The following is an 18,041-nucleotide window of genomic DNA, read 5'->3' as shown; positions in this document are numbered from 1 at the left end:
TACGTATGAGGTGATGGATTCTGCATAGGGCTGTAGTTGTTTGGCGAGAAATTTGGCTAGGTTTTGTAGAGGTGAGCCTATGGAGCTGACTATGGGTCTAAGTGGGGTTCCTTCTTTGTGTATCTTGGGGAGACCATAAAGCTTAGGGCATCTGGATGATTTCTCTCTGGGAATGATTCTTTGCTGAATCTCTTCGCTGATGGGGGAGGCTTTTATTTTGGATCTGGTGGTTTTTTCCAGGTAGGTGGTGGGGTCTGTGTTTAGGGGTTTGTATATGGAGTCTTGGAGTAGGTTGGTTAATTTGGTTTGGTAGTCAGATGTGTTCATAACCACTGTGGCATTGCCCTTGTCTGCTGGTAGGATTATTATGCTGGTGTCTTCTTTCAGGTTAAGTAGTGCTGTCTGTTCCTCTTTGGGTAAGTTACTTTTGGGTGGCTTGCTGGTGCAGAGGATGTTGGTGATTTCGAGTCTGATTCTGTTTGCGTCGTCGGGGTTGATTTTGGTCAGGCTGGTTTCAACTCCGCATATAATGGTTTCAGTGGGGATGCTTTTGGGAGCGACTGCAAAGTTGAATCCTTTGGAGAGGACATTGGTTTCGGCTTTGGTGAGGATCCTATCTGAGATGTTATGCACTGTTTGTTTCATGTGTGGCTGTGAGGGTGGAGGGGATTGTTTCTGGCGTTCTTGTAGTCTTTGGAGTTTGTTGGTGTGTGTGTCTGTCTTGAGAGTGGTCTGTGTTTCGGCTCTCCAGACGGCAAGTTGTTTGGATTTGTCCCAAAGTGCGGGGTGGATCTTCTTGCTGAGTTTGAGGTGAAGTGTGAGGAGATCCTTGTTGATTCGGTCTAGGAGGAATCTTTTTCTGTGGAGTTCATTTCTGATTAGGGCTAGTTCTGTTCTTTTCAGAATGCGTTTGGTGGCTGCAGAGTTGGAGTGGAATTTCAGTTGGAAGCCTGTGGGGATTAAATTTTGATCTCGGCAGTTGCGTAGGAATGCAAGGTCACATAAAATGGAAGCTCTTTGGACTTCGAGTTTTTCATAGGTCCTGGTCAGATGGTGGATTTCCTCCCCGTAGAGGTGCGATATTTTTTTCTCAGGTTTTCGCGGGTGTTTGTATGTAGGTCTTTGGTTATTCGGGTCTTCTCCCATGTAAAATTGGAAGTGTCTTGGCGACGTTTCGACGAAGTCTCATTCGTCATCTTCAGGCTGGTGTTCTCGGCTTCGTGCTTCCAGAAGCAATGTGAGATCGCAGCTGTCTCTTCCTTTTAACTGCTAGTGGGGGTATGAGCTGATTGGGTGGGAACTTGGCTGTGTTCTGATTGGGTGGAGGTGTGTTCTGATTGGTTAGGGGCTTGGCTGTGCTCTGATTGGATGGGGGGGGGTTGGTTGTGCTCTGATTGGATGGGGGTGTGTTCTGTTTGGGTGGGGGCTTGGTTGTGCTCAGCTTAGTCTGAGTTGCAGGGGGATTTGAGCTGATGAGCTGTGTTGTTGTTGTTTGGCTTCGTGTTTGTGGCCGTGCGAGCTCTTCATGGTGGGTGTCAGTCTGCTTCATGTATGGATTGGAGGGGTTTAAAGTGGCTAATGATGCAGCTGTGGTCTTTTTAATATTTTAATATTTTAATATTTTAAATAGCAAATGGTAAAATTTGGAAGACTTAATTTGGAGGACTATTTTCAAATGGAAAATAATGGGAGGAGGGAAAAAGAGGAACTACTGAATTACTGTAGTTTTAAAGAAAGTTGACTGCCTAATGTTTGCCTCCCCCACCCCTCACCCCACCACTCATGTCTTCACCTGCTCAGGAACTGTATATAACTAGATAGTTTAATAAGTATAAGAATTATCCTAGTTTTGGGGAACAATTCAGAGCAAATGAAGACTAACAGCAGCTAAAAAATTGGGATTTTTTTCATATTGTTGTATATATAATAATATACTTGTAGTTGAACCATGCTTCTTTCTTGTATATCAGATTTTAAAAATAAAATTTAAAATTATGAGATACCTGCATAGAAATCCTATCACTTGTTTATTAGAAGTATAGATACCTTTCACATTAAAGTAGATTTCTTGCCTGTCCTTCATTTTTCATGCTTCATATTTCCAAGCCATTAAATGTAAGCATTCTCTAAAGCTAAGAACTGTTTTTATAATGTCATCTATTTCGTGCTGTTTCTTGTAAACCTTGAATTCTCTTCAGATAAGTTGCATTTTTATAAATTACATCTTCCATATTTAAATATTTGTATATAAATTAGAATTTAGTTGTTTATTTATATCATACTTTTTTGAAAAAATAATTTGAGTGATTTAAAAGCACATTCATTTTATTTCATTTCATTTCATGTTTGAGTTGATTTATTCTTTGTTTTATGTTTTTGTTTTTCCTTTCCTTTCTTTTATTTTAGTTGTATCTGGTAAGTTGAAATTTTATTGGCCATCTTCTAATCACCGTTATTCCTGTGACTGGATCATCTCTCCCCCTCTCTATCTATACCTTTCCATATCTGCCAACAAATCATGTTCCAACCTTCACTTGTACTGCCTGGACAGAACACAAAAGTCACATTCTACGTGAAGTGTGGTAATTTTTGTGGCAAGCATCTAAGGTAATGGCTTGCTTACTTTTATTTTGCTTTAATTACTGCATTGTTACTTATTTTTATTTATCTGTTCTTATTTAATTTTAACTTAATGTATGTATTTTGCTTCAGCAAATCCCAAAATGCACATCTTTTTGAATATGCACCAATTGTTAAAATTAATGAAAAGTTCTACATATAAAATAACCATTCTGTTTTTACAGAAATACATTTTATTCTTCAGATTCTGTTATTCAACAGATGAAAAATCTTTTGTATTATTTAACTTACAAGCATAATTAAGAGCAATCTAACCACAATCACTGACTGATTAACTATGTTGATTCATTTACTAGTTTCCCAGGATCAAATTGGTGAGAAAAGGTGGTTATTGTGTTGACTTCTGACATAACTTAGGTAACTTATGTAATCACAAATGAATACTTTCCCATTTATTCTTTCTAAATGAAGCCACTTTTATCCCTTAGAAAAGTCTTTTTGATGATACTCCCAACATTAGTTTACTATCTCCTAGAAGGAAATCTTAAACTATTTCCCATTCATTTGCAATAGTTTTCCAAGGATGCAAGGCTACAGGAGGATACTTTTCATAAATAATGTCCTTATTATAACATGCAAGCTGTACAATTTTCAAAACTATTTAACTATAGAGTTAAATGAATAGACAAGTCAATATATTTGATAAGGAGTAGTATTTATTTCAAATTGCAATCCTAAATAAAAAAAAAGTTAGAGATTATCTTAATCGTGATGAGGTTTACATATAAATAAAAGTTGTTATATAAAAGATGAATGAATGATGAGTAACAACGGATTCCTTTAATAAACTCAGTGAAGAAGATTCAACAGAATATTAAGACAGTCAGGTAAGACAATGAAGAAGTGAACTTTCTTATTGTAGATCCTATAAAAGGAGAATCTATGTTAGCCCATTGTAGTCAAGAATCATGATACAATCACATTGACATAGGAGCTAAACTGTTGAAATTATATGATGCATTTAGGAGACTAGCTACTCAGTGACAAATTAATAAACTCAGATCAATTCCTAGGGAAGAAATAGAGAGAGCACAAAATGTTACAGCAGAATACTCTCAGCTCATTCAACAGATGGAAGCGTAACAAAGAGAGATTCAACCTAAAATTAAGTATAAATTTCCAGTCAGTGAGAACAATTAATCAGTGGAACGGCTTGCCTACAGAACTAGCGGATCCTCCATCACTGGAGGCTTTTAAGAAGAGATTGGACAGCCATCTATCTGGAATGGAATAGGTCCTCATACTTGAGCAGGGGATTGGACTAGAATAGTGGTCCCCAACCTTTTGGGCACCAGGGACTAGTTCCATGGTGGGAGATTTTTCCATAGACCAGAGGGGACATCATTTTGCATGCTACCTGCATTCCAGTGATGGGGCTTTGCTTGTTTGCGTGGCCTGTGGTCCACAGACTGGGGGTTGGGGACCCCTGGACTAGAAGACCTCCAAGGTCACTTCCAACTCTGTTGTTCTGTGTTCTGTAACTGCATTATTTATAAGATAACAGTCCATGAACATGATACTGCAATTTTCAGGCATTATGTATGAGGCCCATAGATGGAAACAGACAACCATCCAATCTGAAGCAGATACTTAAACAACAAAAACAACAAACTCCATTGGAAAAAAAATATGCTAATATACAAACTAACCCTGCAACAAACACAACCTTCATGTACTTTCCCCCCATAATTTTATCAACACTACAATCAGAGGCTCCAACAACTACACCTACAGGATTAGACACACTTTCACATATTTTTTTCACTAGTACATGATTATATATAATGCATGTACAGATTCTGTAATACATGTCTTCATTTGCCAGCAATGTTCTTATGCCCTCTATATAAGACAAACAGGACAATCTTTGCATAAATATTAGCAAAAAAGAAAAAAAGCCTCATCACTATTATTAATTGTTTTAGTATTTATAATCTGTTTCATATGCAATTTTATCTGCAAAAACAGTCTATCTTCTTCTTCCTTCTTTCCCACTTTATCCCAATTTAAATTCTGCATTAGTTGAGCTACTCTGTATAGCAGATAAAATGAGCTATAACTCATTTAAGTTTATCCTTTTACTAAAATGATTTTTGTTAGATTAATTTTTGAAAAACTAGAAAAGTTTGTATTTGCTTTTCTCATAATTTGAAGGAGAAAAATCTGCATTCCTTTGACCATTGCTTAGAGAAACAAAACAAATCTACCTTAATGGATAAAATAATACGACACAACCTGGAGAAGTTGGAACTAATATGAAGTTCTCTATCAAAAGCTTTCTTGGAAAAAAATTGTGTAAAAGTGCAGATTATAAGAACAAAATGGAAGAAGAGCTAAAGGTGGACTAACAATAGTTCTGAATTAAAACTCTTAAATATTAGGAGAAAAATCAATTACACTACAGTTAGAAATAGGAGATGGATTTCAAATTGCTATGTTTTTTAAATATAATCTGGATAACCATCTATAAAGATTAGTTTAACTTCTTTCATTGAGCAGGCACTCAACCATGTTGTTCAATTCTACTACATTAAATTCCTTCAAATCAGACATCACAGAAAACCAGTAATAGCTTGCTATTTGTACCAGTTAGGCTTTTTATATCTTATGGGATCTTATATTACTACTGTAATATTGACATAACTTTGAGGAGATTTTTGGTAATATGTTGGCGATCTAACTTCTAGTAATTTCCTGATCGATATCAGATCTCTAAATATTTATAGTGGTGTGATATTTTTGTATGTACACACACACACACACACACACACACACAGAGAGAGAGAGAGAGAGAGAGAGAGAGAGAGAGAGAGAGAGAGAGAGAGAGAGAGTCTTAATACCAAGACTCAGAATACAAACCTTCCATTAAAAAAAATAATAAAACGAAAGTTTTACAAGATAAGTAGAGCAGGTAATTAACTAGTTGGTTGGTTAGTTTTTGAATTGCTCCTGTGAAATATGTTTGTGTTTCTTAAAAATCATTTATAAAATGATAGTCAAAACAGCTTACCTTCACTTGTGGATCACATTATAGTTTAACTGCATGATGTTAATAAATATTGAAAAAACTATATATATCACATAAAATAATGTAGAACTACCTTTTAAAAATCTTCAGATGCTTTCCTGTTCTTTGACATTTGCATTTGTACACTGTTAGGAAAAATTGTTGACTATTTTTTTAAAAAAAATAATAAGTTATCTTAAAATTCTAAAGAAACAAATAATGTTGGTACGTCACTGTAAAGTATTACTATGTGTGACGTTCTTGTAAGACTAAGAAGTATTTCAAATTGGCTTAGACTTCTATGATACATTTGTGTAGATTATTGGCAGCAATACAGAATATAGACATAATAAATTTCTTCCAATAGATTTGTTTTGTTTTTGTTTTTTACTGTTCAGCTGAACTTTAAAGCTGACTAGTTTCCATTCAGATACTAACCTGACTCTGCTTAGTTTCAAAACCCAGATATGATCAATATTTTGACACCTTTGGAGCCCTTCATGTGTCATTCTGAATACTGAATGCTCATATGCATGAAACTTGATTGAATGTAATGGCAGTACCCTTACTTTCCCATATTTGGAATAATTTCAAGAATCCAGGAAGGAAATGGAAGATGAAATTTGTTCTATCAATCTTCTTATAATTATTATCGTTCTTCTTACTCTCATTCTCATTATTTCTATTATTCTTGCTTAAATTTATTATGCCTTGTCCACTCCCAAAAACTCTGAGTGGCCAAGGTGATTAAAATACACCAATTAAAAGCAATTAAAACCTAACAACAAAACTTAACAGCCCAGACTAAAAAGCATCCAAATGGACAAAGAAAGAAAAACCCAGGAGCTTCATAAATACACTAATCCCAAAATCAGACCTAGGTTTAAGGCCTTGGGTGCCATACATAACTCTGGGGGATGGTCTTCTAGTGGAATGCAATGTTGATGAATTCTCAATAGAGAAAGAAGGAGGAGAGTCGAAATCTTTCCTTTTTGTTTCCTTTTATTTCCTTTTTGTATTATTTTGTGTGTGTGTGTGTGTGTACGTACAACATACTATTTTTAAAAGGCTGCTTTTTATTTATCTTTTTCTCTATTCCAGGTCAGTTACATTAATATACTTAACTGCCGTAACTTAATAAAACCAGCATAATTTTTGACATTCTGTTTACCATTCCACATAGTGACCATTTGTATAAATAAAACAATTTGGACAATACTGGCAGTATTTATAATATGAAGATGAACAGATGTTTCAAATTTGCTTAATTTATATGCAAGTTTTGTTTGAAGATGTTGACTATGTAAATCAACAATTTAGTCTGCTTCACTATAGTTTTAATTTCATTCCTTTTCACTAATTACACACACACTCTCTCTCACACACACACAAATTAAATGGCTACAATTTATATAGCAGCATTTCTAAGTATCTGAGTTAAATTCAAAAATATTTGGTATCCATTTCTACATCATAATCAAACCTATTATAAAAGTTTTTTAATTGATAGAAATTCTCCGCGTCCTTTGCCAAAAATCCTCATACAAAACATTTTTGGGAATCTGCAGAAAAGCTATAAAGTATAACGTTAAGCAAATTTTATAAGCTAGCAAACAAGAATATGTTAGTTTTAGCTTTCCTTTGTTATTGAACCATTATTGAAGTGGAACACAGTCCTCATCATAAAAAGAAAAGTCGTTAGAAGTTAACCTGCAAAATATGAAGCAGCCATCTTTTTAAATGTCTAACCAATTTTATTGTTTATTTCCATTAACATTTGATTGCTCTACAATGCTGAAGCCTTCCCATACCCCCTAGTTTTGTAACCAGAGATTTGTGTCTGTTTGGGTTTTATTTATTAAGGTCCATTAATTTTTTCAGCTGCTTTTCTTATTGGGATAGCAGCAACTCTTCAAGCTAACGTGGCTAGAGGGGTGGGGGAGAAAGGAGTTATCATTTTTCTTAACATTTAACAAAGCAGGCAATTAAAGACATACAACAGAGGTAAAAAAGAAACAGCCAAGCTGCCTGTGTTGTATGTCATTTTTACTTGCTTTGTTTCTGATAAAACAATCCTGACCATGGCCTAGCACCAACAAGATAGAACAACATATGTTCAAATTGCATATTTCAGTTTCCATATGGAACTTTGATGTCAATTTCTGAAACAGCTAAAAATTAATTAAACCATGTTGGTAATGGATAATTGTGGTTTGACTTCATTTCTCCCTCAGAACCACCACATTTTGTTGTCAAACCTCGAGATCAAGTAGCTACATTAGGTAGAACTGTCACTTTCCAGTGTGAAGCAACTGGGAACCCTCAACCAGCAATATTTTGGCGAAGAGAAGGAAGCCAGGTAAAATAAACTGCAATTACATAATGTAAATTATTAATGAACATAAGAATGAAACCAATTTCAATATGAAACCAATCTTATGACTGAATCCCAATTAAAAGGGAAAATAATCTGTAGATTCCTGAACAATCTAAATTGTTGATGATTCAGCAAAGAAATATGCATTGACTATTGGAAAACAGTCTCACTATTCTCTTTCAACAGTGCAACAGTTTTAGTACAACATAATTGAAAATGGTAGAAGAATTCTGATTATAGACATACAGTCCTATTATTTTTTCAGTCTTTCTGTATGGACATTGTATGTATTGGAATGCAGAAATAATGTCTTGCTATATCAGCAAGCTAACATGTTCTATTTTTCTAAAGCAACCAAGAAAAGGTTGTTTCCTTTCCACTTGTTTTTAGCATCAATTATTCAGATTCTTGAATATTATAACACTTATCATACATATATACCCATGTCTTTTATCACTTTGTATAAAAAGAAAAAAGAAGAATGTATATGTAAATATGATACAGAGTCTCCCGGTCCTTAGTAGTGCCACAAAACTTCATACCAGAAGCTTCACCTCTATATAACAACATATGAATTTTATAAGAAAAGACAAGTTTCCGTGAAGTCAAGTTAACCCCTGGTGATTACAGGACATACCTACTGTATGTAGTTTTCTTGGCAATAATGCAATCATAGTTTTTCTGTTGCTTTCTTCGGGATGTTTTATCAACTTTCCAATATAGCCTATAGCCGTGGTATTTTCTGATGACTTACTATATTTTCAAGATCAGTCAAGGTTAACTAACCCCTTACCATATTTGTGTCTACTAATATATTCAATACCTACTTTTATACTAATATATAATATATTATACTAATATATTCAATACCTACTTTTTTATATCCTAGAACTTACTGTTCTCCTACCAACCTCCCCAGTCTTCCAACCGGTTTTCAGTCTCTCAGACGGGTGATCTTACAATTACAAATGTCCAGAGATCTGATGTTGGATATTATATCTGCCAGACTTTAAATGTTGCAGGCAGCATCACAACAAAAGCATACTTAGAGGTAACTGATGGTAAGTTTATGTTTAATTGCTAATAATGTAGCAATAGTTTGGGAGTAAAATTTGATAATTCTGCATCTTTATGATTGCCTGCTAAATAATGTATTTGCAAAGCTGGAAATCAACAGCTTTCAAACTTTTGGTCTAATGATTTTTGCTTATCTAGCAAACAGATTCAGAGACGTTATCTCAAGTTCATGTACCATTGCATGTCATAATGTTTCAATTACAATTTAATATTTTGTTATACTACGTAAATAAGTAAGAAGAAATGCATGTATGTTTTCAGTTCTTTATCTAAAATAGAAAAAGTTACAAAGTATTCATGTTTAGTTTTACAGTGTAAAATATTTATAATAATATAAATATTATTACCATTATCATTTTAATAGTAATAAAAGTTAATAATGATTTGGCATCAGATAATGTTTCATCATATTTTAATCCCAAAGTAATTTTGTTTTATGTATTTATTTATATTTCATATTTCTTAACCACCATCTCTCTTGGAGATTTGCTGTTGCTTAAATGATGTCAAAAGTGCTTCCACTTGTGAACATAATTTTTTCTTTTTCTTCTGCAAGTGATTGTAGACCGACCTCCTCCAGTCATTCGTCAGGGTCCTGTCAATCAAACTGTAGCTGTAGATGGTACTTTAATACTCAACTGTATAGCTACAGGCACTGTCATTCCCATAATCCTCTGGAGGAAAGATGGCGTCCTTATCTCTACTCAGGATTCTCGAATCAAGCAACTGGAATCCGGGGCACTACAGATTCGATATGCAAAGGTAGCTTAAAACATATATATATATGTTTATATATATATAAAATGTTTTACTTTTCTTTGCAATTTGGCTTGAGATTCTGAACACTGCTCTCTGGTGATTTCAAATTTATGAATAGTTATATAGCTATATTCTATCACCTTAGTTTCATCTGCACTCTCATTCTTTGTTCAGTTTATAGCGTGTTCTTTATATGAGTGCCTTTTTATGAGTGCCTTCTTTATATGAGTACGTTTTTTTCTAACAAAATTTATATAATGTTTATTTTAACTCTTATTCATTAGGTAGCACATAAATCTGAAGAAAGTCAATGTGGTATATTGATTAATGTAGTAGACTAGGACAGGAAAGACCCTGGGTTCAGCTCTTATTATTTCAAAAACTTGTTTTATTTTCAGCTGGGTGATTCTGGTCGGTACACATGTATTGCCTCAACCTCAAGCGGTGAAGCAACATGGAGTGCTTACATTGAAGTTCAAGGTAAATTAATCAGGATTCATGAGAACAGAAAAACACTTTCAATATAAGCTAATAGTTTTTGTATAATAAAAACAAGATATTAATGTGACCACAGTAGATTCTAGGTTAAGTTCTTAGTAATAAATGCTTTCATTTTCTAGAATTTGGCATTCCAGTGCAGCCACCACGACCTACTGACCCTAATTTGATTCCTAGTGCACCATCAAAACCTGAAATTACTGATGTCAGAAGAAATACAGTAACTCTCTCATGGAAACCTAATTTGAATTCAGGTGCAACTCCAACCTCTTATATAATAGATGCCTTCAGGTATTATGCCTTTCATGTATTCCAGTTGTGTTTCTTTTAAAACTGTTAAATCAGAGGCATGCATCAACCTGTTTGGTTTATATATTCTGTCTTCTTAGCCATGCAGCTGGTAGCAGCTGGCAAACTGTAGCAGAAAATGTGAAAACAGAAACATTTGCAGTAAAAGGACTGAAACCAAATGCCATTTATCTGTTCCTCGTTCGTGCAGCCAATGCGTATGGAATTAGCGATCCCAGTCAGATATCTGACCCAGTGAAAACCCAAGGTAAAATGTGTGTGTGTGTGTGTGTGTGTGTAAAACACATATAGTTATATAATTATAGTGGGGGATTGATACAAGAAAACATGACTCAATTGTAGTCAATACAATTTGGAGAACCCTTAGTAAAGCTTTCTTTTATGCACATAGGTAAAAGAATGCAAGTCAAAAATTTACATTTTTTTCTCTCTGAAGAAACTGAAGACAGAACAACTTGTGGAGCAGTAACACATAATACATGTTGATAAAAGTAAAACAAAGCATGTATAAGTACAATTGTCAAGATAATATGAGAAATACAGTGCAGTAGAATCCAAACAATAGATACAATGTAAGAAATATCTCTATGTGATGTCAAACACATTAGGACAACTCCAGTACTGCCTCCTTTGATTTATATTGCCTGCCTAATGATTTAGATATCTGTATTCCCATATTTGAAAGCACACATAGTTCTGTTCAGAGTATCTTGTATAGCTGTGGTGAAATCCAATTTTTTTTACTACTGGTTCTGCGGGTGTGGCTTGGTGAGTGTGTTGTGACTTGGTGGGCGTGGCAGGGGAAGGATACTGTAAAATCTTCATTCCCAACCCACTCCAGGGGAAGGATACTGCAAAATCCCCATTCCCTCCCCACTCCTGGGGCAAGAATATTGCAAAATCTCCATTTCTACCCCACTCTGGGGCCAGCCAGAGGTGGTATTTGCCGGTTCTCCAAACTAATTAAAATTTCCACTACCAGTTCTCCAAAACCTATCAGAACCTGCTAGATTTCACTCCTGTTGTATAGGATACATATTAAGAAAGTTAAGGATTTTGTTTTTTGTTTGCATTCATTAATTAGGTACTTTTCACTGTTTATAATTCATTTACAATATTTGTGGTATATGATATTAATATTTAAATGTGTACACAGACTTAGATATGATGATTTTTATACCCCATTACAATATTAATTCCTCAACACTCAAGTTCAACTGATGAGATCTTGGGGCTGGAATTGAGAAAATGTGACTAAAAGTGAACTAGATGGGGCCAGTTTATCTAAATTAATGCAGATTTTTTTTCTTATTTTTAAATTCTTGCCATCGTTTCTTAAAGAAATTTAGTTTTTGAGTGTTAAATTGGAAATGAAAATTATGAGATGACACCATGACTGAATTTTAATGGGATTATAATTAATGGAACTTTGTATGTATAGTTTAAAAGAACAATTCTGTATCAATTTTTCTTGGCTTTGTTTATTGATAGTAAAATTTTAATTTATTGAAATATTTGGGAATTTTCAATTTTAATAATTTTAATAGGCATAATAGAGAAAGCATTTAAATACTATGGAATTAGAAGACTATTCAGATGGTCTGATAATATATACATTGTATGCCTATATCTTATGCTTTTTCAAACATTCCATGCAAGCCATTTTGTTTGCTTATTTAATAGTTTAATATTAGAGTCAAATCAACCCCTGTTACTTATTTAAACTACATTAAACTATTGTGATCTAGATAATATGGTCCTTCTTTTTTGTTTGATACTTGTAAATAATTTGTTCTAACTATGTACAATGTATTCTGCTCTTTGTTTTCTTCCCCCTTCTTTTCATTTCCTTTCTAATTTATTTCTGATTTTAATTCTTATTATCTCTTAGAAATGAAAATCAATCTAATTTAACAAAATTAATTTAAAACATTGTTATGTAAAGATTCTGCTACTAATACATGCAAATTTGTTTTTCAGCACTTTTCATACATGTCTGATAATTTGTTAAAATTGTTGCAGATGTTCCACCAACAAATCAGGGTGTGGATCACAAACAAGTACAAAGAGAGCTGGGTGATGTTGTCCTACATCTTCATAATCCAACAATTCTTTCTTCTTCCTCTATTGAAGTACACTGGACAGTAAGTACAATAACAACAACAATATGGAGTGGCCAATAGAAATATAGCTCTCAAATAATACCAAAATGCAATGATGCATTGCTGATCCTTCCCCCTTTATTACCTTAATGTGAGATACAGTTGAGTATTCATAGTAACTCTATATAATATTTAATGAACTTTGGTTAGGGATAGAGATTGGCAGAACAATCAGAAGGGGTTAAAGTTAAAATCAATCCACCACAGGGATGGATTAATTATTTTTATATTCCACTAGTAATCTTAACTATTTCTGTCCATTTGATTCAGTGCTATGCTCAAAGCACATACGCATTTTAGGCTGTGTCTTTATCACTGATAATTATAAATACATTGTTTCCTTTGTGCAATACTTTTGTGTTCTTTGTGGTTAGAAATAAATTTAAATGTAATTAATAAATACATTTTATTATTTATATAATTACCCATCTTTCCTTTGTAGTGTTAATTTCTACCATGTTTCTCTGAAAATAAGACGTAGTCTTATTTTCTTTTGTCCCCAAAAAAAAAACCCGGCTAGGGCTATTTTTTTATTATTATTATTTTGCCTTACCTTTCAGAGCAGCTCTGTGTCCAAAGAGGAGCCAAAAACGGTGCTTCGGTTCTGGCCTCTGCTACTGCAAAAGACATTGCTGGCACTCTCTGAGCATGCTCGAAGTCAGCAAGCAGGCACAGTTGGAGCCACAGTTGCAACTTCTTCCTGCTTTAGCTTTGCCCTCAGTCATGAGCAGGGTGTTCGTGGTGAAATGGTGGGTGAATTTGCTTGCAAGGTATTCCTAAAGTCTCAGCAGAATGGAAGGGTCACTTGGATATTACGCTGAGAAAGTGGACTTAATACATGAGGTGTGGGTACGGGTCGAGCTTGACATTTCACCTTCCTGCCTTTTGCGAACTTTTGGCTACACACAAGGAAAACAGAAGCAGCAGAGATCCTGGCTTGTTTTTCTCCCTCAAACTTCACCAGAAATGGGTCTTCACGAGGTTTGTCATACCGGCACAGCCTCTCACAGCAGGACGCTGCAAGGCTTGTTGTGGTGTTGTGCATGTGAGTGGCAGCACTGCCACAAGCTTCACACCAGCACAGCTGGTGTCCTGCCACAAGCGGCTGCATCAGTATGTCAAACCTTGCGGCAGTGCCATTGCTTGTGCGCATAACACCCCAACAAGCCTTGCAGCATCTTGCTGCAAGAGGCAACGCTAGTATGACAAATCTTGTGAAGACCCATTTCTGATGGAGTCTGGTGGAAAGAAACAAACCAGGATCTCTGCAGGACACCGGCTGCACCGGTATGATAAGCCTCATGGCAGTGCTGCCGCTCGCAAAAGGCATGAACTAAACTCAACCCGTACCCACACCTCGCGTATTAAACCCATTTTCTCACCCTACTATCCAAGCGACCCTCCCCTCCTGCTGAGGCTTTAGGTATACCTCGCAAGCAAATTCACCCACCATTTCACCACGAACCACTCAGCTTCCAAATTACGGCAAAGCTAAAGCAGGAAGAAGCGGCTACTCACGTCCTGCCACGAGCGGCCATGAGTGTCTGCAGAAATCAGGAAGCAACATGTCAAGGGTCGGGGCAGGGCGCATGGGGCAGCTTCTTTCCCCCCCCCCCTGCCCTAGCTTGATTTTTAAGCCTGTGCCTCACCCTTTCTCGTATAATCAGATGGTGGGTGGGGCTTAACTAGTGCTTATTTTGGGGGTAGCTCTTGTTTTAGGCACAAGCGTGAAAATCAGGCTAGGACTTGTTTTCCGGGTAGTCATTATTTTGGGGAAACACAGTATTATTTTTGTCTTCAAAGTACCTTGTGGGTTTTATTATTTCTGGAAAATTATTTAAACTAAGAAATAATGACTTGATCATAGTTACCCAAGGAATGGCTCTGGATTTAAAAAACCAAAATCACATTTATCTCATAGTGACTTCTTGGAAATAATACATAAATAGCTCCCGTGCTCTTCTGTTTTTCAATTTCCCAGGCGAGCCTGCATACCTGGGGTTCAATGGCAGAATCCCACTTCAGAATCTTTTTAACTTCCAAGATCAGGTGCTGAATTCTGTATTTATATGAGAAGGCAACTTCCCTTTAAATTCTGTTTTGAATCTAGTAGGAAAACTAAAATGAATGCTTGGCTTTCTGAAATTATTGTAGAACCCTATTACATTCTGACATTATTTAATAAAATTTGTGTGAACTCTTTTTACTTGCAAGGTAATTTGATAACTTTTCTCTTGAAAACTGGTGAAGAATACTCACACTTACACACTATATTAAAAACATAACCATGAGAAATTAAATATATAAATAATGTTTGATGACATGGTGTTACATTTATATATATATTTATTATTTAATATGGGTGTTCTGTCTTTAATGTTAGGTTGACCAACAATCCCAATATATTCAGGGATATAAAGTTTTGTACAGGCCAACAGTTTCATCTCAAGGGGAATCTGAATGGTTGATTTTTGATGTAAGAACACCAACAAAAAACAGCATTGTAATTCCTGAACTCAAAAAAGGAGTGAACTACGAAATTAAGGCTCGACCTTTTTTTAATGAGTTTCAAGGAGCTGATAGTGAAGTGAAATTTGCCAAAACTTTGGAAGAAGGCAAGTAGCAGTATAACTGCCTTAGTTTTTCTTTAAACTTTCTAATTCAGATTCATTATGAAGTTTCTTTTTTCATCTTTCTCCTTATATTGATGACAAGTATCAACTGCTAAGTAGTCCTGCATTTCTTTTTGCTATATCGATGATTAATTGTATTTTTTTCTTTTTAAGTGTTCAGTTATGCAACAATTTGGACTTTATCATATTTGGTTCTGTTTACAAAAAAGCACTATATCAGAAAAATACAAAAATAATATTTTTTAAACAAATTAGATCTTCCTTCCTTCCTTCCTTCCTTCCTTCCTTCCTTCCTTCCTTCCTTCCTTCCTTCCTTCCCTCCCTCCCTCCCTCCCTCCCTCCCTCCTTCCTGTCCATCGCTTGATGTTGCAAGATACGTTTTGGGATTTTTAGACTTAAATGTATCTTCTTAAATAACACATTTAGTGATAGTAAAGTACCATTTTGATTATAAATATGCTTTCTTCCAAAACCAGCTCCAAGTGCTCCTCCACAAAGTGTTTCAGTCACCAAGAATGACGGAAATGGCACTGCAATTGTGGTAACTTGGCAGCCTCCCCCAGAGGACACACAAAATGGAATGGTTCAGGAATACAAGGTGATATATAGTTGTAACTTGGCAAATTATTGGGAATTATTTATATAGAATTTTTTTGTGGTTACTTAGCTCCATCTGGTGGTAAAAATCAGCATATTGTAAAGTAACACTTCACAAGGATTTCAATATATTTATGTTTTTATGTTAAAAGAATATTAATGATGATATATAGTAAATTGTGTATATTTGTTGCTTAGAATCACTGCTATAAGTAAAAAGGTATTGAAATAAAAGACTGTGAATGCTGAAAAATTAGCTATACAAAACCGAATTCAAATAAATATGTCTGTGTTAAAATATAACTTTAATTAATCTTGCAATTTTGTAAGTAATTTGACATATAATACTAAATAATATTGTATAGTTTCTTTCAGGAAAAAAAATATAAATCTAGTTCTAGATTATATATCAGTATTAGGGTAAGGCTTAATGTTTAACATTCCACGCTATTGAGAATATAGATTTGATATTTAATTTTCCAGTTGTGAGTTACCCTTCAGTTAAAACTTAACACTGTTAAAGTGGGCACTAATGTCAGTGAAAAATTTAAAATATGATTTTAAAGTGCTTAACTTTTAATATTCATCTTCAACTTCCCAAGTACTGCTTTTGGAGAATGAAGATTTTAGAAACTATCAATTTGGAAAGGTTGATTCCATTTTTAAAAAAAACATATTTAAAGGAGAAATTAAGGGGTGTTTCTTGTGACTGACTAATTAGATCAGATTAAATTCCAAGTTTAGTTCTTGGAAAAAACACATAGTACAATAGGACAATTTCAATCAGCTTTAAAAAAAAGTATTCTTCAACACAATTTTGCAATTTTATTTGCAGCACATCTATAATCATCTAGCAAATTAAATATCCAGAGTATTTATCTTTCTTATAAAAGTCCATGTAATCAAATTGTATTTATGTTGGATGACTTTCAACATGGTAAACTTTATTTTTGTATTTACCTCTTTTGTTTTTAAGTTTTATAAGTTCTAAATAATATAATAGGAATTATTTATTTCATGTGCTTTTGTTTGGCATTTCTCCAGCTTTTAAAATAATAGTGATCCTACAGAATTAATATTCCAGGATGTCTACCTAATTGAATATATACGGCTTTGGCTAAGTTTCCTAATTCAGAAGCAGGCTCAGCCTTAATATTTAAATGATATTAATGATTAATATGTTGGCAGCATTAATTGGGGCTATAGGGTAGACTATAAGACAGCAAAACATCCCAAGGTAAAACAACAAAGAATTACTTTATTGTTGCTAAGAAAATTTCCAACAGTCAAGTTGAGGATATTTGCGTATCATTACCTTTATACAGTATATCAAGCCCAATCAACTAACAAAGTACGAGGCCCGCAGTGGCTCATGTGATAAGACGTTGGGCCTGCGCACTGCTGAGGTTGGCAGCTTGATTCCCATGAACAAATAAACCACGTAGGGACAAGAAAGGAGCTTCCCCCAAATGCCTATTGGCATTCAGGCATTCCATGGGTAAAGATAACACCGCCCAAAAAATTTCCTTTCACAGAGGCAGCCAGCCACCTTGGTGATTCCTGGCTAACACGTGCCATACTCTAAAAAAAAAAAACTTAGACAAAAAGAGTTGTAATCCTGTTAGTATTTAAATGGAAGAATACCAGAAAATCTCAGGGCAATAAGTTAATTTGGGAAGTTGTGGAAAAGCATCCCTTTAGAAGACAGCGGAAAACTACTTATGTATTGTGCCAAAAAAATCAATGAAGTTATCAGGAGTTTAGTTCCACCCAAAGACACTTAATTTTTTTACACCACTCCTATTTGTATTAACAAGTCTTAGTATTGTTGATTATGTTCCATTGAAATTATGGAGATGTCTTAATATTCTAATCTAACAAAAATAATTCAATAATATTTGTATACAATATACAGATCTTCAAATGCAATGAACAAAATTTTACTTCAGACTTCATTTCCAAATAGCATAAAAATGTGTTGT

The 18,041-nt window shown here is 34.6% G+C and overlaps 1 protein-coding gene across 1 annotated transcript in view; it reads left to right on the top strand.

Moving 5' to 3' along the window:
• Window positions 1-18,041, top strand: part of ROBO1 (roundabout guidance receptor 1) — a 447,547-nt gene that overhangs the window by 389,172 nt on the left and 40,334 nt on the right. Inside the window, exons 9-18 of the mRNA XM_070943637.1 lie at window positions 2,407-2,415; window positions 7,882-8,006; window positions 8,914-9,085; window positions 9,658-9,863; window positions 10,259-10,340; window positions 10,481-10,649; window positions 10,748-10,914; window positions 12,690-12,811; window positions 15,213-15,444; window positions 15,939-16,060. Coding sequence (XP_070799738.1) covers window positions 2,407-2,415; window positions 7,882-8,006; window positions 8,914-9,085; window positions 9,658-9,863; window positions 10,259-10,340; window positions 10,481-10,649; window positions 10,748-10,914; window positions 12,690-12,811; window positions 15,213-15,444; window positions 15,939-16,060 — 1,406 coding nt within the window. The remainder of the gene's footprint in view (window positions 1-2,406; window positions 2,416-7,881; window positions 8,007-8,913; window positions 9,086-9,657; window positions 9,864-10,258; window positions 10,341-10,480; window positions 10,650-10,747; window positions 10,915-12,689; window positions 12,812-15,212; window positions 15,445-15,938; window positions 16,061-18,041) is intronic.

The sequence above is a fragment of the Pituophis catenifer genome, unplaced genomic scaffold (assembly GCF_029215685.1).
Source record: "Pituophis catenifer annectens isolate HBS135680 unplaced genomic scaffold, rPitCat1.0.hap2 SCAF_4, whole genome shotgun sequence".
Lineage (NCBI taxonomy): Eukaryota > Metazoa > Chordata > Lepidosauria > Squamata > Colubridae > Pituophis > Pituophis catenifer.
Note: the sequence above shows the minus strand (reverse complement) of the source record. Positions and strands in the feature narration are given on the sequence as shown.